Below are 22,030 nucleotides of genomic sequence, written 5' to 3'. Positions count from 1 at the left end.
CTATGGTGGTGTAGTTAGTGTTTTGCCTTGTTGATATTAGCTTTTATAATAGGCACCCCCTTTGTTTTCTCTCAGGAATTCATTAATCCATGTGTGCTGAAGGCACAGGATTTATCACACCTCAATCTACACACACACACACAGACACACACTTTTATTCCCTTATCCTATACACACATATATTTGCCCCTACATACACATTATCCACACCTCTATGTACACACACTACACACGCACTTATTTCCCACCCCTTTACAATATGCACATATAGTCACTTTTCTAACCTCTTTACACACACACACACACACACACATTCTCTACCTCTCCACGCACAAATATATTCACTACCCCTCTATGCACAGATATTTGTTCATGAATACTCCATGACTTTGTAAAATAGGAAAATGATTCAGTGACCAACTACAGATTTTATTGTAACAAATGTGATTTTAGAATTGTTCAAACCACATGCTAAAACTCAAAATAATGAGCAGAGGGAAACTGTCATGCAAATATGCAACTAACTAGTTGATATGAGTATAGTGATAAAGGTAATTAGAATTCTTCACAAAATATACCAGTGCTTGTATAAAGATAATCTGCAAACAGTGCTACAGTTATAAGGGACTCATCTATGAATGTTATCATCAAGCAAAGAACAGTAGTCAGTCTGCTTCATCAGGCATAAGAGAGATTATGGCATGGTTCAAATGCAGTCCTAGTTCCACAAGGTGAATGGATACCAAGTTACCATTTGGTTTACAGATAAAAAGTAAAACATATCATTTTCAAGTTAGGGTCAGGGTCAGGTTTAGGCAACTCAAGCAAAATGTCAGATTGTTCACTGACAATAACAGCAAGTTACAAAGTCATGTATATGAATGCATACCTGATAGCACTTCACTAAAATTACAACAAAATTAACCATGAAAGCATGCTACTATGGAGTTTCTTAATGAAAGAATGTGGCCAAACTGTTTAAAGGGAAGAAATATTATTAATTTCATTGCAGATATACATTTAGTTTTTCATAAGAAAAAAATTCTGAACATTTTTGGTTCAACTTAAATGACTTAAAGTAACACTACTGCGAAGCTTCTTTTGCTCTTGAGGCAAAAAAGTGGTAAATTCACACCTGTATCTTACCGGAATAACTGGTAGCGATTCTTTTAACACTGATCATTTAACTGTCACATTTTCCTGAGGACTTGCTTCTAACTCAGTTAATCTCATTTAGGTTCTATTTTTATTTAAAAATTAACAAAAAAAATTGTTTTAATGGGGAAAATGCTTGAAAACAGTAAGAAGCTGTGTGTAGGGGGTGGACTAGGGTTTACTGTTTAACAGAGCATGTTACATAAGAGGAAGCATGTTATAGAGCACATGTTCCATATAAGGGAGTTCATTCTCTCTCCACGTCCCTCATCCTATTATTGCTTCATGACATCTGTGGTGTAAGCCATATTTTAAAATTCCTTCACAACATTCCTCACCAATAATGACTCCTTTTTAATAATTCATGCATGTAAAGTAGACCAGCGTGAAATGGTGTAAGATGTGAATTATACTTACTCTGCTCTCAGCCAAACTGTTTAAGACAGCCTCCTGAGGAACAGAGTTCTGAAACATTCTGGGAGAAAGACTGCACAGAAGATTTCACAGGGATAAAAAGATAAAACATGAATGAATCTTACTTGACATTGTATATAATGTTTTACACTTCTGCAGTAATGGTTTAGTCCTGTATGGAATATGGACAGCTGGCTGTTTTACTGTGGAACACTGTATAAAAATTAATTCCAGAAGCCAAATCTGAAAAGCAGATCTGTTAAGTTTTTAGACTGGGAAATAATGTATTTGTTTCTATTAACTTAAGTTTTTAAATAACAATTATGTTTTTAAGTGAATAATAGTTTAGAAGGTGTACCATTCAAACATTCTCCTATGAATTGTAAATGATTAATATTAGTAGGTTTGATAACTTATTTCTGTTTAATGATTCACAGAGCTGTCTTTGATTACTGCGTGAAACTGCACTTCCTCTGCACTTATCAGATAGGAGCATGTAGGGGCTTCATTTACTAGGAACATTCTATATCAGTATATCATGTATAATAATATTAATGCTTTGTGATAGAAGTGATCTGTACCCTTTATATTGTGTATGTCATCTGTTATAGCAGCCTTTATCTTTGCACTCTGGATTTTGTTTATTGTCATTTATACAGGGTTTAGACCATAACAGTTCAGAATAAATCTAAGTTTCTTTAATAAACACTAAGATTATTTTTGGATTATGCTGAAAAGGAAAGTTTGTAGAATCTTATGGTTTCCTACATTATTACAACTTGCTATTGTATCTCTAAATGTTTTATAAACTAAACTTTGGTATTGAGAAGATCAATTACATCTGTGAACTCAGTATTGTTACACTGTAACAATAAAAAAAAATAAAAAAATTTAAAAAAAAACTGGGTTGGGGTATGTAAGATTTCACTTATGAAGAAAGTCTTATGCATGTGTTTTACCTTTGCTCTAAGGACCAAAGAAAGTTTTATGTGAACTTGTAACTTGTTATCAGAGAGTTTGGGAGCTCAGTTTTAACAAACCAAAAGTTTCTTTTTCTTGGAAATGGTCTATTTAAATAGTAGTCATATGGTATCTGTGAAGCACTTGGATGTTATTCAGATATCCTACTCATCATGCTCATGTAATGTTAACATATTTCAGTTATGAATCTTTTCCTTAGGAAAAACAATCAATAAACTTTACCATGCAGAAAGGTAAGAGATACATACATAACATAAACTATGTTACATTAAAAAAAAATATAGCTCAAATGTGGCCCTAGTCTGGAACAACTAGTGAATGCTACAGTTGAATGCTATGATGGATTGTTTGTGTTAGCAATCCTCTTTACAAAATGCCCAAAGGGTTCATTAACACCCTCGATAGATATAATTTGCTTTCAGTTTACCACAGCAAATATGAAATATCAATGGCTAGATATTTTGTGGTATACTGAATATTAAGATAGTAAGTAATAATGCACAGCTCACATGCATATTGCATAGTTTTACAGTCATTTGTAAGGATAGGACCACACATGATTCCAAAGTATTAACAAGTAACTGCAAAATTGCAAAACAATCACTGCAAACCAAAATTTCTTTACTGTAAATTTCCCTTGCAATCAGTGCAATCAGTGTATCAGGTCCAGGCACCAGGATGTTTCTGAACCCTGGGTCTGAGATTGTGTCTCTGTGCTGGACCTTCTGGACTGGGAGCCCGAAGTGTCGCTGTCATGGCTCTCCGTGGATCCTTGCTCTGCCAGCAGGCACTCGCGACTTGTGTGCTCCCCTCTGCTCAGGTCACCCAGAGGGAGGTCCACAGCTCCAGAGCCCAGCCGGGGGGGAGGTGGGGAACGCTCTGACAGCCACATGGAGGCCTTGCCGTATTCGTCTAGGAGGCTGGAAGTGTCTGGAATGTGGCTGTCGGCACAGGCGATGACTGAACCCAGGTTCTGTTCAGTCAGAGCTGGTGCCGAGTTGGGTATGGCGGGGCATGGGTGGCTGGCTGTCAGCAGTGACCGTGTGGACTTGGGCATGCTGGAAAGAATGTGCAGGTGGTCTGAATTTGGAGGGGGCAGCACACACAGCACAGGCTCAGAGAGGCCATGGGGTGGAGCAGCCTCCTCCAGCCCTGCTTGGCTGTCCTGTTCCACTACACCCTTGGGACCTGGATTGATCTTGAGGAGGGTGGAGGTGGGGTGTGAGTGCTGATGGTGACTGCAGTAGGAGGAGGTGGTTGTGCTGACAGAGCTCCACTTGCAGGAGACAGCATCGTTGCTGCTCAGAGCAGGAGTTAGCTGAAGGCGGAGCTGCTCTTCACTGTCTGTCTGCTCAGACATTCCCGTACTACCTGTACCTGCTACATGAACACCAGGGGTTAGTAAATACATAGTGGGGTGGTAAACAGTGTGATTTAGAAAACGAACAACATGATTTAATATATTAAAAGTGAGTAGGGTGATTCAGTTAATAAACTAGTTTAGTGAATGAACAGTTGAACAGTTGTATTCCTGCATAAAGAAATGTAACCACTCATCACCCAATTTATTACAAACAATTATTAGAAACACTATACAGTTATAAACACTGTACGGTTATATTTTGCAGCCAGTCTATGGCCATGCACAATTTTTTTTGCCATGCTCTGTCCTATACTAATGCGCTTAATAAGCATGTGTTAATGCATTATTGTGCTTAATAAGCATGTATCAGCACAACACACATTACTGCGCCACTACCATGTCAGTGTGCCTGCAGTGCTGGGAATGGCCCACCACCTAAATACCATCCAGTCAAATACCATCTAGTTAATTACCATCCATTCAAATACCATCTAGTCAAATACCATCCAGTATACACTGAAACTGACCACTAATGATTGCGGGTAGATATGCTGAGCACATCAACAAATTAGCTACAGATTGGAACTGTACACCCAACTTTGAAATCTAGGCTTAAGACCTTCTTATTCACTCAAGCTTTCAGTTAGCCTTCTGCATATAAAGGTACCGAGCTTGGAGCCCCTGGTCATACAGTTTTCTGATCATCTGAGATGTTGACGCTGACGTCCAGCCACGTTTTGCATTCACTGATGCTTGTGATGATGATGTAGGTGGAATGCAATATCTCAGGGAGCCCTCAGGACTGTGGTCACCCTCCACCCACCCTAAGCCCACTGGAGTAAAAGGCCCATCTACTCCAGACCCACTGGAGTAATTGAGGCTCCATATCTACACTGAAGTGGCTACTCAGACTAAAAATATCCGAATAAAGTATGGACTGGTACTAGCTGGGCCGGTCAATGGAGTATGGATTCCGTTATGAGTCTTGGTTCTCCCAGGATTTCTTCCTTAATTCCACCCAGGGAGTTTTTCCTTACCACTGTCATCTCATTATGGATCTGGACGCATACATTTGTAAAGCTGCTTTGTGACAAAATGTGTTCTAAAAAGAACTTTATAAATAAACTTGACCTTAACTTTGACCCTTTACATCCATTTTACACCTGTAAAATGCACCTAAAAGACAGGTGGACCTAATGATGTGGTCAGTGAGTGTAGGCAGAAGATAACATGTTTCTAATAAAGTGAGAGAAAAACTAGGAGATTATTAGCAGTACATTTCTACAAATATGGCTTTGTGTACATATTTATCTATATACAGTGAATTCGAAAAAGCCAGGTAGTGATGTATAGTCTTGGGCAAAATTTTGAAACTAGCACAAATTTTGGTTTTCACAAAGTTTGCTGCTTCACTTTTTATGGTGGCAATTTGCAATGACTCTAGATTGTGAAGAGTGATCAGATGAATTGCAATTAATTGCAAAGTCATTCCTTGCCATGAAAATGAACTTAATCAAAAAAACAACTGCATTCCAGTCACTACATTTCAGCCCTGCCACAAAATGGCCTGCTAACATCATTTCAGTGATCTTATCGTTAGCTCAGGAGAAAGTGTTAGCTAGGACAAGGCAGATAATATCACTGTCATACTGATTAGAAAAGCAGACTGGTTGCTTTAAAATGGTGGTGGTGTTTGACATTTTCTTCTGTTAACCATGGTTACCGCCAATGAAACACATGCAGTCATCATTTCATTGCATCAAAAGGGCTTCACAAGCAAGGACATTGCTGCTTGTAAGATAGCACCTAAATCAACCATTTATCGAATCATCAAGAACTTCAAGGAGAGAGGTTCAATTCCAGTGAAGAAGGCTTCAGGGTACCCAAGAATGTCAAGAAAGTGCCAGGACCTTCTCCTAAAGAGGATGCAGCTACGAAATCGGGTCACCCTCAGTGCAGAGCTTACTTAGGAATGGCAGAAGGCAGGTGTGAGTGCATCTGTACGCACAGTGAGGCAAAGGCTATTGGGGGATGGCTTGGTGTCAAGAAGGGCAGCAAAGAAGCCACTTTTCTCCAAGAACAATATCAAGGACAGACTGATATTCTGCAGGAAGTATAGGGTTTGGATTGCAGCAGACTGGAGTAGTTGATTTCTCTATTAAAGCCCCCTTCAGACGGTTGGGGCCTCTGGATGAATGATTGTCCGTAGAAGAAAAGGTGAGCGATACCATGAGTCCTGTGTAATCCCAACAGTGAGGCATCCTGAGACCATTCATGTGTGGGGTTGCTTCTCATTCAAGGGAGTGGCTTTGCTCAAAGTTTTGCCTAAGAACAATGCCATGAATAAGGAATGGTATCAAAACATCCTCCAAGAGCAACATCTGCCAACAATCCAGGAGCAATTTGATGAACAATGCTTTTTCTAGCATGACAGAGCACCATGTCACGAGGTAAAAGTGGTAACCAAGTGGCTCGGTGAAGAAAACATTGAAATTTTGGGACCATGGCCAGGAAACTCCCCAGATCTCAATCCCATTGAGAAACTGTGGTCAATCCTCAAAAAGACGGTGGAAAAAAAACAAACTGTGATCAACTCCAAGCACTGATTAGGCAAGAATGGGTTGCAATCAGACAAAATTTTGCCCAGAAGCTGATATCCTGCATACCAACGTGAACTGCATAAATCTTAAAAAAGAAGGGTTAACACTGTAAATATTAAGTCTTTGCTTAAACTGGATGTATTTGTCAATAAAAAGTTAAGAAAAAAATGTATGAAACTTATACCATATAAACACCTGACAAAAGGATCTAAAAAAAAAGGCAGTAAACTTTGTGAAAACCAAAATTTGTGTCAGTCTCAAAACTTTTGGCCAGGACTCTATAGTGATGACTGTGGCTGAGATAGGAAGGAACTATGAAGTTTATAATTCATACAGTGGCTTTTACCATGGCTCCACATGCCTGAACCCTGGTGGCTGATGTTCTCAGTAAGCGTGTGTTCGCCCTGGCAGTGGTGCTCTTGGCCTGTGTGGTAGGACTCCCCCTGCTGGTGACAGCTGTGTGCCTCAGGCTGCAGGTGTGAGTTGGCACCGATGCTGTAGGCCAGAGGTGTGCTGTTGGTGGGGTTGGACAGCATGTGCACACCATAAGAGTAGGTGGAGAGAGAGGTGGTGTAATGCTGCGATGCCATCTGCACCTGCAGCAGGTGCATCATGTCATGGAGGTCCTTAGTCAGCTGACCTACTTCCTGGTTCAGACTCCCCATCTGGGAATGGAGCAAAGGACACCTATCAGGTAAATAGGCTAAATGGGCTGATAGACCATAATCTGTATAGAACAGATTCATACTGCTAGTGTGAATAACTGTTTGCCCTTACCCAGACCTCACATGCAGACCCCTATCCTAGAACCTCAACCCATTTCAGCTGCGATGGCTTCCCCCGTTGCCTCCCTGCTGTAGCCCACCACACCTCCACCCCAGCCAACTACTTCTCCATTGCCCTTGACAGATGTCCTCATGGAAGATGGGTTTCAGACACACAAACACCGTCAAAACCATACAATGCCTTCACGAAAACCGGAATAGACATTTATTGCTTATTTCTTTTTTTTTTATTATTATTATTATTTTTCTTTTTCTCTCACTGATTATTCTACTCTTTATTGTTTATATTTTTGCTATTGTAGTGTTCATTGTCAGTCAGAGGAGGATGGGCTGACATCCTTTGAATCTGAGGGTTTCTTCCTCATACTCTACAGAGTTTTTCCTTGTCACTGTTATATCTGGCTTGCTCACTGGGGACTTGGACTCAGACATGTGTATAGCTGCTTTGTGTATAAATAAAAAAAGCACTATATAAATAAATAAACTATAAATAAACTATATAAACTTTGACTTTATCCAAAACCCTTATTCAGAACCTTCTAACAGATCATCAGATTCTGCAGTGCTTCTCCATGCTATGTGTGCAAAGACAAGACCTGTTTCTATTTCAGAAACAAAGCCCAGGAGAGTAGGGCAGGGGGACATAAATGGGAGAAGCAGAGGAATGGAGGAGGGAGGAGAGGGGGAGCAGGAGGCGAGGAGAGCAGTATGTTTTTGGCAGATCATGAAGTCAGCACTTCCTCAGTTTTATCTGCAGTGCAGAAGCACCCCCTGTGTCTTCATTAATGCAGGGCCTCACTGACTACCTAGCACGTCTGCTTGTCTGTGTGTGTGTGTGCGTGTGTGTGTGTGTGTGTGTGTGTGTGTGTGTGCGTGTGTGTGTGTGAGAAGGACACAAGGTGTGCATCTGAAAGTTACTTATGGCCCCCTATAGCAGAATATGGCTGGGTCCATCTGTGTGCAGTTCAAATTGCTGACATCATTTCCCATTCTAATAAATAATAAATAGTTGCACTTTCCCAAACACATTAAACAAATAACAATAAACTGAATAAATAAATAAATTTGTTAACTTGCAGTTTGATCAACTTTGTGTGTGCTTGTGTGTTTACCTTTTTGTTCAGTTGGTAGATAGTTTGTCTCACCTCCTCTGTCTCCTGGAAAAGGCTGGTATTCACCCGCATGGAATCTGTGTGACAGAAAATCAAGGAAAAGGGAACTCTCAGTAGTAGCTCAAACCTACTTCACAGCAGCTTTGCGGTGCCACACCCCTCCTCTCTGTCCTCCTGGTCTGAGAGAGCTTCTCTTGTCCTCAGATACCTTTGTCACCAGTGTAGTGTCCCAATGAACATTAACCCGCTTAACAATTTTGTGGGGTTTAGTTTCAAAGGTTTGTGAGATGTGTGTATTGTTGTTGCCAAATGGAAAAGTAGGTTTGCATTTCTTTTTTTGGTGCTATATTTATCAGATGCTTCATTTATGAAACTAAATGTGCTGGTTTAGGATATTATAATTATAGTTGCATTTGTTAACTTAATGAATCTCATTACATGGGCCAGTATTTTGAACACATACCAGAGTTGTTGAGTGACTCTTCACCAGGCCTGGTCTGAGAGTGCCCTGGCCTGCATATTGTACTGCTTTCCCTGCTCTTAAATATCTCACTGAAGTCTCCAGCTCAGAACCAAGACATTTAGGAGTTTTATATAGCCCCATGAGATTAGGAGCCACCGCTCTGCAACATCCTGGAGCAACTACTATGAGATGTCCAGAAGTCATCGCTCTGACATGTTCTGGAGTCACAGCTCTGAGACATTCTTACCTATGGAGCCCGGCACAGTGACACTAGGGGCACTGGTCTCAGCACTGAAGTGGAACATACGTCCATTATCCTCAATCCCATCAACTACCCTGTTAGAAACCACACACATATGGGCAGATTAGTAACACAGACAAACGTACATTGCCAAACTGGTAGTTTATAAAAACCTCTGAACAAAATGTCCTGCTTCTAAAGAAACATCATGTATTACATCAGAATGTTTCCATCTAATACCTTTACCATCGATGTGCATAACACTCAATCCCTGATTGTGTATCCTGTATATGTTTGACATTAACCTTTTTGTTTAGCATATACATTTGTCATGATAACTAAAAACATTTTGGGGACAAGTTTATAATGTGGGTTTCCATGTTGTGGGCTGGCTGAACTGGTCCATTTATGGTATGCTGTATAGTGTAGTATTCTCCAGTGTGTTACATAAATACATTCAGATGTGCTGCTAGTGCCAGTGGTTCTGCTGATTTGTACCGTGGGCTGAGGTCCGGGGGTCTGCAGCTCAGGGTTGGGATCAGGAGTTTGTTGGGTTTGCGGGCTGCACTTCCCGCCTGCGTCTCACTGCACCAGTTGCTGCTCAGAGGAGTGGAAGGTGTGGTGAGAGGCTGGTGCTCTGATTTGGGCTGCTCTTTGGGCGATGAGCTGTTGTAGCTCCTTCTAAGGGGCGAGCGACAGTGTCGCAAAGCATTGAACTGCCGAAGCTCGTCACCCAGGAGGTTCCCCAGCGAGGTCCGCCGCACAGGGCTGTTCAAAGTGGGCAGGGGAAGGTTCCGGTGAGAACTCGACGTGGGTGAGATGCAATAGTTGTCTGGATCACTGCCTGTTTCTGCGATGGAGGAATGCTTTTCTAACAATGCACTCGATTCAACGTGGCTGTTCTAAAATTGAAGGAAAAACAGGAATAAGAACAATCTTAATCTAATTTTAATCTTAATCCAAATTAACAGCAATTAACAATATACATTGACATGAAAAATTATGCAATGTCATATAGCCTTGAGGACAAAGTCCTGAGCAGCTTGCAAACTTAATTACTGTTATACTTAAATTCAACTTTTAGGTTGTCAGTGTTTCCCAAAAATTCCCAAATTAATTTAATGAATAAGACTGTTCTTCACTGGGCTGTACTGGGTTGTACTGGGTTTTATTGGGCTGTATTAAATTGTATTGGACTGTATTGGAATGTACTTGGTTGAATTGGTTTGTACTAAGATTGGGCTTTATTAGTATGTACTGGTTTGTATTGGGTTGTACTAGGTTGTACTGGAATTTACTAGGTTATATTGGGATATACTGCATTGTATGGGATTTATTGGGTTGTCCTAAGATGTACTGGGTTGCATTGCATGTAATCAATGCATTTGGCCATACTGGAATGTACTAGGTTATAGTGACATATACTATGTTCTACTGAGATGTACTGAGATGTAATATGTTGTGCTGGTCTACTTTTCTGCACTGTTCTGTGGTGCCCTAAAGTTTGTCTGATTATTCAAATAGGGCTTTAAATGTGTACTGAGCTGTACTAAATGAAGGAGGTCACTGAAGCTGAGGTTCTCAACCCTGGCAGCTAGAAAATGTATATATTTTAAAAAGTGGTTGACCCAGTTCAGGAGGTGTGCCCAGAGGGAGAGGAATAACCAAGGAGAAGTTTCACAGGGCTCCACCATCCAGAACACAGTCCCCTGAATGACACAGTCCACACTGCCCCAGTAAACAGACCTTCCACTATAATCCCAGAATGACACAGTCCACATTGCCCCGAGAAACAGACCTGCCACTACAGCCCCAGAACTGCACAGTCCACACTGCCCCAGGGAACAGACCTACCACTACTACCCCAGAACCGCACAGTCCACACTGCCCCAGGGAACAGACCTGCCACTACTACCCCAGAACCGCACAGTCTACACTGCCCCAAGAAACAGATCTACCACTACAACCCCAGAACAACACAGTCCACACTGCTTTAAGAAACAGGTCACCTTGACTGCTACAGTGGTCCAGCCCTCCAAATGAGCATCCCCAGTGAGTAATATGTATTCAAGGAGTAATACTGTGTATTCAGTGAGTAATACTGTGTATTCAATGAGTAATACTGTACTACATTGCAGCATCAAGGACCATCACCGACCATCACCAATCAGAATGCACGAAAAGACCCATGGAACAGCTTGTTGGTTCCTGAATGTGGAGAGCAAGATACGGTTGGTAGAGATGACTTTTAAGGCACGCCCCTTGGACATAAGCACATACTACGTGTGGCTTCCTGTTTTTGAAACTGTTTCACACCAACACGAGTGCTTCGGTGTACTAGTTCTTACTGCTCTCTAAGTGTTTATCAATTTTTTTCTTTGGACTTAACTACATTCTACCTGGAAACTGGCAACTTCCATCAGTCATTGAAAACTACTTTATCATCATAAACTACATCCAAAGAACTACCAAAAACGTAAGTAACATTAACATTTTGCTTTTCCATCATGGCTTCCATGTTCCTTCTGTGTGCTGAGTACAACATGTTTAGTTATTCTTCCTCTGTCGTTAGCGATAGTTTTATTTGCAGACATGTAGATTAAATTACTAGTCCGACAGAGAAGATTCTAGCAATAAAAGTGCACATCCATACCTTAGAAAGTGTTAGACCTATCGAGGATCTAGAAGTACAAGCTCTGGATGCCTTAGGGGAAGCTAGCAAGCCCTCAAGTCTGGCACTACAGCCCTCGCAGCGGGGTGAATAGGAGATGTTACAGTGAAATAGACGAGCTTCTATTTGCCCATGGGAGCACTACACATCCCCAATTCGCATGTCAAACAGGTTTGCCCCACTCAGCCAGGCACCCGTTGAGAAGCTTTTTGAAAGAGCTCTGGTTATAGGGGATTCTATATTGCGACACATGAAGTTAGATAGGCCTTTAGGGATGCCAGCAGCAGTAGTTAGCTGTATACCAGGGGCCAGGGCACTGGACATTGCAGGTAATATTAAGGTTTTAGGCAAGCATAGGTTCTCTAAGATATTAGCTCCTATGTGAAGAACTAATATATGCCTTCATCAGTCACAGATTACTAAAAATAATATTTAAGAGGTGTGTCAATTAGCTAATGAAATGTCCGATGCTTTAGTATGCGCTGGTCAAATCCCAATGCAGCGCAGCGATATAACATACAGCCAGTTATTTTCACTGAAATGTTGGATGTCCAAGTGGTGCTCACAAAACAATGTGGGGTTTATTGATAATTGGAACACATTCAAGGGCAAGCCTGGCCTTTTAGGGAGGGATGGTATCCATCCTACCAGGGATGGTGCTGCTCTCCTTTCCTGTAACATAAGACATAGTCTCATGACAGACCTAGTTAATCTATGACAATCCAGAGCAGAGGCCAGGCAACAGACAAAGAAGCTAAACCAACTGTCTGCTGGTCGCTACGTGACAAAGTTAATCATATTGACACTGTGTCTGTTGCCTGAGCTAAGCAGAAATACAGAAAACAAAGAAAAACATGCCTTAACATAATTAGTATTAAAGTAACTGATTCACAGAACACTGCCTGCACCTTTTATCTCAAGCTGGGTTCACTATATGTTGGATCCCTAACATCTAAAGCACTCATGATAAATTAAATCCTAACAGATCATAGATTTAATGTACCTTGCCTAACAGAAACCTGGATCAAGTGAAATGGGTACATAGCTTTAAATGAAGTGTGTCCTTCTGGCTACAGCTATGTACACCTCCCTTGCCTAATTGGACGTGGAGGCGGCATTGCAGTTATTTATACGGACACATTAGGCATGATCCAGAAAGGTGATTATGATTGAGTCCTTTGAAATGATCTTTACTACCATAAATGATGTAGCCAGCAATAAGAAGCACACCCAGCCTCTTCCACTAATTGGCATCTACAGGCCACCAGGACCCTACTCAGAATTTATTGAGGAATTTGCAGATTTCCTTTCTAATGTAGTCACACTAGTAAAAAGAGCCATTATTGTTGGTGATTTCAATATTCAGTTTCAGTCCTCAAATCCCTCTGAGCTCAGCCTTTAGCTCTATAATAGAATCAATTGATTTCATCCAATGTCTAAGAGAACCCACACACTCTGATGGACATACACTTGAATTAGTACTGACATACGGTGTAGACAGAGAACACTGTCCCAGTCAGATGCCATCTCAGACCATTCCCTAATTTCATTTGAACTACGTATGAGCCACAATATAGTAACCTTGCCTCACGACCATACCAGACGCATGATCACGTCAGCTACTGCACCTAGATTTATTGTGAATCTCATTGTCACATCATTTTTGACTAGAATACCCTCAAACCCCACGGAACTTGATCAAATAACCGAATGCTTAGAATCAGTATTTTGCTGTATACTCAATGATGTTGCTCCACTGAAAATAAAATTAGGGAAAAAAACAACAACCTTGGTGTAATGATCACATTCGCAATTTAAACAAAACACTCGAAAAATAGAACATAAATGGTGCCACACTAAGCTTGTAGTCTTCCAGCTTGCATGGAAGGAGAGCCTTCTCAAGTATAGAAAAGCATTTATTACTGCTCGAACATCTTATCTTTCGACCCTAATAGAAAATAAATAATCCTGGATTTCTTTTTTACAATTGCACATCTAACTAGGAATAAGACTGACACCAATGCTCAGATTGCAACATCACACAGTAGTAATGAGTTCATGAATTTATTCAACGAGAAAAATAAGCACATTAGAGATAACATTAAGAATATTAACATGACATTGGGCCGCTACTTAGGGATCAGAACAACCAAGCCAAAAATGATTCTAGAATCCTTCACACTGACCCAAGGGCCAGAACTTACATCTCTGATCTCTCGCTCAAAATTCTCCACTTGCTTACTAGATTGACTGCCCACACACTTTCTAAAGGAGGTCCTACCTGAAGTAATTGAACCTTTACTAAATTTAATAAACTCCTTCTTGAACCTTGGCTACATTCAGAAATCATTGAAATTAGCAGTAATTAGACCACTTATCAAAAATCTAACCTTGACAGCTGTCAAATTACAGGCTGATCTCAAACCTTCCATTTACTTCCAAGATCCTGTAACACTGACAGCACAGAGGACGTGAGAGGCGATGTCGAGCTGATATGCTCTTTGTTTTCCATGGCAATGAAAGCAAATGGAAATAGAAGTCACATTCAATCTGGATATGAGTAGCGTCGTACCGACGGGCCCTTAATGTGCAATGTTGTCCCTCAGCACCTGTAGGAATATATATAGGGAGACACATCATGAGGATCAGGTGTCTCCTATTAAAAAACTGGTGACTGAGAGCGGGGCAGGTAAGTGGTACAGTCCCTGTTTGGAATGGGCGTGTCCCCCCCGGTTTGGGACCGGCCTACTGTGACAGAACCTCTGCCGAAGACCCCGCCAGTCTCCTGGAACTCAGGTGACCTGCTGACACGGGGCAGGCTTAAGAAGGCACAGCCTATGGAAGGAGGCGATGACCTCGGGGTCCAAAATCTGGGAGGCTGGGACCCAACTATGCTCTTCCAGGCCATACCCATCCCAGTCCATGAGGTATTGCAGTTCCTTCCCTCTCCTCTGGGAATCTAGCAGGGTCCACACTTTGTAAGACGGAGCCCCTTCCACCTCCAGAGGTGGAGGGGGGTCACCCGAGGAACCGCCCTCCACGGCCAGGGGGCCTTCCCTCACGGGCTTCAGTGCTGACACATGAAAGGCCTGGGATGCCCTACTGCTCCCTCTTAGGCCAATCTTGTAGGTCACCCTGTTAATCTTGTCTGTGATGGTGTATGGGCCTTCATACCTTGCGGCCAGCTTGCCAGTAGTGCCAGCGCGGCCGTCCCTGGTTGTAACCCAAACTTTTTGTCCATGTGCATATTCCCTGTGTCCCCCATCCGCTTTCCTCTTGTAAGCCACAATAGCCTTGCATAGTCACTGATGCGTCTCCTCCCAGATCTTTTTGCTCTCTTTACACCACTTTTCCACAGCCGGCTGGTCTCAAGCAGGGGCGTTCCAGGGGTAGAGTGGCAATTGGTACCCTAGGATGCACTCAAAAGGCATTAGACCAGTTCCTTTGTGGTGTAGCTAATTCTGAGAGCACTCCACCCATGGGAGGTATGTGCTCCACATCTCAGGATGTTGTTGGCTGTATAGCCGGAAGAACTTACCTAGTTCCTGGTTGACTCTTTCAACTTGTCCGTTGGTCTGTGGGTGGTAGCTGGACGTTAGACTGACCGTGATGTTGAGCTTACTGAGCAGTTCCTTCCAGACATGAGACATGAACTGAGGGCCTCTGTCCAAAACGATGTCCTTAGGTAACCCAAACTGCCTGAAGACCTGCCGGAACAGTAGATCGGCTGTCTCCAGCATGAGATGAACTAAAAGGGATGAACCAGACCATCTTGGAGAACTTCTTGACTATGGTCAGGATAACAGTGTTGCCCTCAGACAGGTAAGTCAGTAATAAAGTCTACAACTATGTGGGACCATGGACAGAGGGGGGTAGGCAGAGGGAGTAGCTTACCTGCGGGTGGAACGCGTGGTATTTTGCTGCGGGTGCAGGAAAGAAGCCACATACTTCACCACGTCCTTGTTCATCGCAGGCCACCAATAGCATGCCCCTATCAGCTGTGCTATGCGAGTAGCACCTGGGTGTCCCATTCCCACTGATGTATGTGCCCACGTAATGAGTCAGCCCCGATGCTTAAGCGGCACATAGAGGAGATTGGGTGGACATTGCAGATGTGGCTTGGCTGCCTCCATTTGTCAGTCTAAATCCCATTCTAGAGAAACCAGAAAGCATGAGGGGGAGAGAACAGGTTCCAAACTTGTTGGTCGGGCCTCCGAGTTGTAATGCTGGGAGCGTGTGTCTGCTCTGGAAGAACCTGAACCTGGAGAAAAAGATCGACCACCAGGATTTTTGAGCATTTTGTGGTCAGTGAACACTGCGAAGGGGTGCCTTGCTTCCTCAAGCCAATGCTTCCACTCCTCTAAAGCGAGTTTCATCACTAGTAGTTCACGGTCCCCAATGTGGTAGTTTTGTTCTGCCAGACTTAGCTTCCAGGAGAAGTATGCAATTGGTCTCAGACCTCCTCTCTCTCCAGTGTGTTGTGACAGTATGGTGCCTACCCCTATGTCAGAAGCATCTACCTCCACCACAAATGGTCTTTCTGGGTCTGGTTGTTGTAACACTGGCACTGTGGAGAAAATGTTCTTGAGCTCCTTGAAGGCTCACTCCACCTCGGTGGTCCATCCGATTTTCCTAGCCAGTCCCTGGAGTTGATCCGTGAGGCTTCACCAGCGAAATAAAGCATTTGATAAACCTACGATAGAAGTTCACAAAACCTAGAAAACGCTGTAGCAGCTTACATGTGAGTGGTCTCGGCCAAGCCAATACTGCCTTTACCTTGCCTGGTTGCATGCGTACACTCCCCTCCTGGATGATATAACCCAGGAAGCTAACCTCCTTCCAGTGGAACACACTTCTCAGCCTTGCAGGTTCTGCAGTAAGGTCCAGAGCACGGCCCACACATCGCGCACATGTTGGTTCCAGGAGCAGGACTAGATGTTGTCAATATAAGCAATGACGGGTCCTCCCAAGAACTCCGAGAACTTCATTAATGTAGGCCGGGAATATCGACGGAGCTGTGGCCAGACCATACGGTAAGACCAGATACTCATAATGGCCTTTGGATGTGCTGAATTCCACTCATCCCCTTCTCCAACCTGGATTAGATTGTAGGCGCTCCGCAGGTCCATCTTGGTAAAGTACCTGGCTCCCCTCAGCTGTTCGGACCAGAGGAAGGGGATATAGGTATGGAATCAGTAGCTTGTTGAGCCCTTGGTAGTCCACGAATGGTCTCAGGCCCCCGTCCTTTTTCTTAACAAAGAAGACCCCGGCCAATGCCAGGGAGGTAGGGGGCGGATGTACCCTTGGTCCAGTGCCACTGTGATGTATTGATCCATCGCTTGCTCTTCCTCTTGTGAGAGGGAATAGATTCTGCACTGGGGGCGTACAACCTCCTCCTTGAGGGTAATAGTGCAGTCCCAGTCCCGTTGGGGCAGAAGCTGGGTGGCCTTCATGGGACTAAAGACCTGCACCAAGTCCTCTTACTCCTGGAGAATGGAGACCTGCTTTTCCACTCCAGGGCTCATTATTGAGGTCACCTTGAGCGGCACATCCTTGGTGGGGAAGCACCTTTGGTTGCATGATGGTGCCTACTGCAGGATGCGGTTTTCAGTCCACATCACTTGCGGATTGTGAGCACGCAGCCATAGCAGCCCTAATTTGAGAGGGTGAAAGAGGGAGGGAAGGAGAAAAAAGGCAATGCATTCCATGTGTCCCCCTCCTGTGATGAGGAGGACACATGGAGTTACATGGGTGATGTAGCCAGGGCCTACCGGGCTGCCGCTCAGGGCCTGAATGCTTAGCGCGGAGGGGAGAGTGAAGGCTTTTATCCCCAGCCTCTTCGCAAAACCCCAGTCCATAACATTCCCCGCAGCCCCCGAGTCAAGTGGAAAGTAAACGGCCCTTGTGTGACACTTCTACTGGCAATTTGAATATTGAGCGAGTCGGGGAGCAACTCAGTGCATTGCTGCCTTTCTTGTGTTCTCCCGTCCTGGGTCGTATCCCTGCTATGTCCAACTGCATGCGCTCTGAGGCGTTGGTCTACCCAACTGTTACGGTTACCTCCCGTTGTGGCGGATCCCGGTGGAGATAATGGCGTTGCTCCTGCAGGAGGCGGTTGTAGGTTATGGCAAGGTGCGCTACCTCATTCAAAGTGGTAGCCTCCTGTTTGCATGCTAGCTCTGTCTGCAGCTCTGCCCTTAAGCCACCCAGGAACAGGTCTATCTGCGCGGATTCGTTCCAGTGCATTCCCGTGGCTAGGGTCTGGACTCCATGGCGTAATCAGCAGCAGAGCTGAGTGCTTGCCTTAGGTGCAACAGTGCTTGCCCGCAAAGCCTGGTCAAAAACCGCTCGTAGTTCTCAAATGAAGCCGGCTTAATCATTCATTCATGGTGACTCATTGGTAACTAGAGCTGCTCCCCAGATGTGCGCCTTACCCATAAGCCTTGAGATCGCAAATGAAACCTTGGCGTGATCTGATAGTCATGGCTGGTAACCAAAGAGAGTTCGCATTGAACAATGAATCCCTCACGTGTTTCCGGATTTCCACCATACGCCTTGGGGGTGGCGATCAAGCCCCTTACCCCTTCAGGAACAGGCGGATTAGCGGGGGGGCCTGCTCCTCGTTCGGGGCTCACGACCAGGCGGTTAACATACTGACTGAGAGTCTGTACCATCGAGCGGAGCTCCCCAATTTCCTGCTTCTGCTGATGCAGCGCCACCATTTGGACAGCTAACACGTGAGCCCAGTCAGAGCTGCTCGGGTTGCTTCCTGGTGGCTGCGTATTCTGTGATGTTGGAGGCACAGAGGAAGTGAGAGGCGATGTCGAGCTGATATGCTCTTTATTTTCCATGGCAATGAAAGCAAATTAAAAAAGAATTCACACTCATTCTCTTGGATATGAGTAGAGTCGTACCAACAAGCACACGTAGTTATGGCCGTTAATGTGCAGTTTTCCCTCAGCACCTGTAGGAATATATATAGGGAGACATATAATGAGGATCAGGTGTCTCCCATTAAAAAACAGGTGACTGAGAGCGGGGCAGGTAAGTGGTACGGTCCCTATCTGGAATGGGCATGTCCCTCCCGGTATGGGACGGGCCTACCATGACAGATCCTAGAAAATACTGTAGCTCAGCAGCTAAGCTCATATCTAAATTGGAACCAGATCCATGAAGTATTTCAGTCAGGGTTTAAGCCTAATTACAGTACGGAAACTGCACTAATTGAAATAGTTAATGACCTGTTATTATTGTTATTATTATTATTATTATTATTATTAGTTGCACTTATATAGCGCCTTTCTCAAACTCAAGGGCGCTTTACAAATATTACTCTTTTTGTTTCTGTTTTTTTTTTTACACACTCACACACATGTTGTTGGCTTCTGACCAGGGTTATGTCTCTTTGCTTATATTGCTTGATCTGAGTGCAGCATTTGACACTATAGATCACAACATATTACTAGATAGACTCAAAAATGTTGTGATTAGGGGAACAGCCCTTTCCTGGTTTAAATCTGATATAGCTGGGCCCTATCAGGTTGTTAATGTAAATGGAGACCTCTCAGCATACAACAAAGTTAGCTATGGTGTCCCACAAGGATCTGTTCTAGGGCCTTTGCTTTTTTCTTTATATACGCTACCTCTAGGTGACATTATACATAAACACTGTGCTAGTTTCCACTGCTACGCTGATGATATTCAGCTATATGTCTCAGCCAAACCATTTTCAGATTAGTATTATTGGCGAATTCATAAAGGACATCAGACACTGGATGTTGAGGAACTTTCTCTCACTTAATAGTGACAAAACAGAGGTACTTCTATTAGACCCAGAGAGAGCTAGGTCCTCACTCTCTAATTACTCAATGAACCTCAGTGGTATCACAATCACATCTTCCCTAACAGTTAAAGATCTTGGAGTTATTATAGATCCCAGTCTCTCATTTGAAGCTCATGTAAATAATATTTCTAGGACTGTCTTTCTCTACCTAAGAAACATTTCAAAGATTAGGAACATGCTCTCCTCACATGACGCAGAAAAGCTAGTCCATGCATTTATTACTTCAAGATTGGACTACTGTAATGCCTTACTATCAGGCTGTACTACTAAGTGTGTAAACAAGCGCCAGCTAGTTTAAAATGCAGCAGCAGAGTGCTTACTAGAACTAGAAAATTGGATCACATCACTTCTATCTTAGCTACTTTATATTGGCTCCCAGTAAAATTTCATATTGATAATAAAATACTTCTGCTTAGATCAAAGCTCTTTACTAGTACCAAGAATAGGAAAATCTATTACAGGGGGAAGAGCCCTTTCCTATAAAGCTCCCGCACTATGGAATAACCTTCCGATAAATGTTCAAGATTCAGACACATTCTCAATATTTAAGGCAATGTTGTACAGTCAGGTATTTTATTAACTACTTACCATCTTAGGTAAAGGTGTAGATCTGGGGGTCCATGGGCATTGAGAGTTATGGTAAACTGGGATGTTATGATGCTGTCACTTCACCTCTCTTTTGCCACTCAAGTTTGTTGACTGGGAGTGGCAGAGTACTGATGTGCCAGGGTGCCTTAATGCCTGTGTTTCCTTCTGGCTCTATCCTTTTATCTGTGCTGCCATAGCTAGATCTGCCGGAGTCCATGTATAAAAATTATAGTTCCCTAATTTAAACACCTGACATGCCTAAAAATATATTCTCTCTTTCTGCTGAGGTACAGCTACCCCTGATGACGTGATGTTACTGAGCCTCATCCCATCTCAGCTGCCATTGCTACTCCTATCACCCCCTGACCCACCACACCTCCACTCCAGCCAACTACTCTCCATTGCCCTTAATGGATGTTCTCTTGCGGAATGAGTCTCTGACACATGCACACCTTGGGACAGGACTAGGACCTGTAGAAAGTTGGACTAGACATTAATTGCTTATTTTTTCATTAATTTTTCTCTTTAAGTTGTTATTTAAGTTGACCATTGTCAGCCAGAGGAGGATACCCCCCCCCCCCCCCCCCCCCTTGAGCCTTGGTTCCTTTCAAGGTTTCTTCCTCGTGTTATAGGGCGTTTTCCTTGTCCTTGGCTTGCTCACTGGGGGTTTGGATTTGGACATTTGTAAAGCTGCTTTGTGACAACATCTGTTTCAAAAAGTGCTATATAAATACATTTTGATTTGATTTGATTAGATGTTTTTTTTAGGCTTCACCCTTTTGGCATACTAGATGTACAGTGTATGAGTGTTCTGTGTGAAAACTGAAGATATGCTCTACACACAGTTAATTACTTAGGTAAGCCCACTTACATGAGAAAACCGTGGAGACCTTGGAAACCCTGTGAGACCCTGGAAACAAAAACACAAATGTGGCAAATGTCATAACTGAAGAAGGATTAAACATGGATGGATAGGACATTTTTATAGAACCTTTTTTGCTTAAACACATTCTCCCCCTCTCTTATTATCAAAATCTATGTGTCTGTCTGTCTGTCTGTCTGTCTGTCTGTCTGTCTGTCTGTGTGTGTGTGTGTGTGTGTGTGTGTGTGTGTGTGTGTGTGTGTGTGTGTGTGTGTGTGTGTGTGTGTGTGTGTGTGTGACTCTCACCTCAGCATCACTGCCTTCTCTGAGGTTGTATGTGAGGTTATGGTGGATGTCGGCGGTGAACAGACTGGCATATTCTGGGTAGAGTTCAAGAACTTCCTTCAAGCCCTTCACACTTATATACTGCAGATCACAGTATGTAAGTGCCTTCACATCTGCGTTCGTTTTGATCACATGATCCTGCCCTGGGAGGTCTGAACCAATCAAATCCCCCTTTCCTGTAATGACATGATCACTGTGTCTGAACCAATCAAATCCACCTTTCCTGTAATCACATCAACACTGTGTCAAGCTGTTATTTACAATCACAATGGTTAATTTGTAATACAACACTTCATTAATTATTTACTGAAGCAAATTGCAGTAAATATATTATATTATATTATATTATATTATATTATATTATATTATATTAGATGTGGCTTAGCTCAGTGGTAGCTCCTGGTATAACTTGGATAAAGTACTCAGAGAGAACAGGTGAGAAACTACCAATCCAAACACACTTCAGGAACAAATCTTCTTTCTTCTGCTAAGATAATGTCACACCACCGACACCCAAACAAATTACAGTACCCATCATGCAGTTCGTCTCCAGAAGATTTAACTTATCCAATCGTTGACAGTTCATCAGATCCTCATCACCTGCTTA

General features: G+C 43.1%; 1 protein-coding gene across 2 annotated transcripts in view; it reads right to left on the bottom strand.

Annotated features, from left to right (window-relative positions):
- Positions 1-408: 408 nt before the first annotated feature.
- The window catches only part of kcnh4b (potassium voltage-gated channel, subfamily H (eag-related), member 4b), a 58,325-nt gene continuing 36,703 nt past the window's right edge, over positions 409-22,030 (bottom strand). Inside the window, exons 11-17 of one of the 2 annotated variants that reach the window (XM_081697781.1) lie at positions 21,385-21,599; positions 21,088-21,126; positions 9,613-10,016; positions 9,121-9,209; positions 8,411-8,487; positions 6,848-7,178; positions 409-3,930 (exon numbers count right to left, since the gene is read on the bottom strand). In XM_081697781.1, coding sequence (XP_081553907.1) covers positions 3,203-3,930; positions 6,848-7,178; positions 8,411-8,487; positions 9,121-9,209; positions 9,613-10,016; positions 21,088-21,126; positions 21,385-21,599 — 1,883 coding nt within the window. In that variant the 3' untranslated portion in view covers positions 409-3,202. The remainder of the gene's footprint in view (positions 3,931-6,847; positions 7,179-8,410; positions 8,488-9,120; positions 9,210-9,612; positions 10,017-21,087; positions 21,127-21,384; positions 21,600-22,030) is intronic. The other variant, XM_027017672.3, reaches the window with a different exon arrangement.

This window comes from Electrophorus electricus, chromosome 15 (assembly GCF_041902795.1).
Source record: "Electrophorus electricus isolate QZ-2024a chromosome 15, ASM4190279v1, whole genome shotgun sequence".
In the NCBI taxonomy this organism is placed as follows: Eukaryota; Metazoa; Chordata; class Actinopteri; order Gymnotiformes; family Gymnotidae; genus Electrophorus; species Electrophorus electricus.
This window is presented reverse-complemented; position numbering and strand designations above follow the sequence as displayed.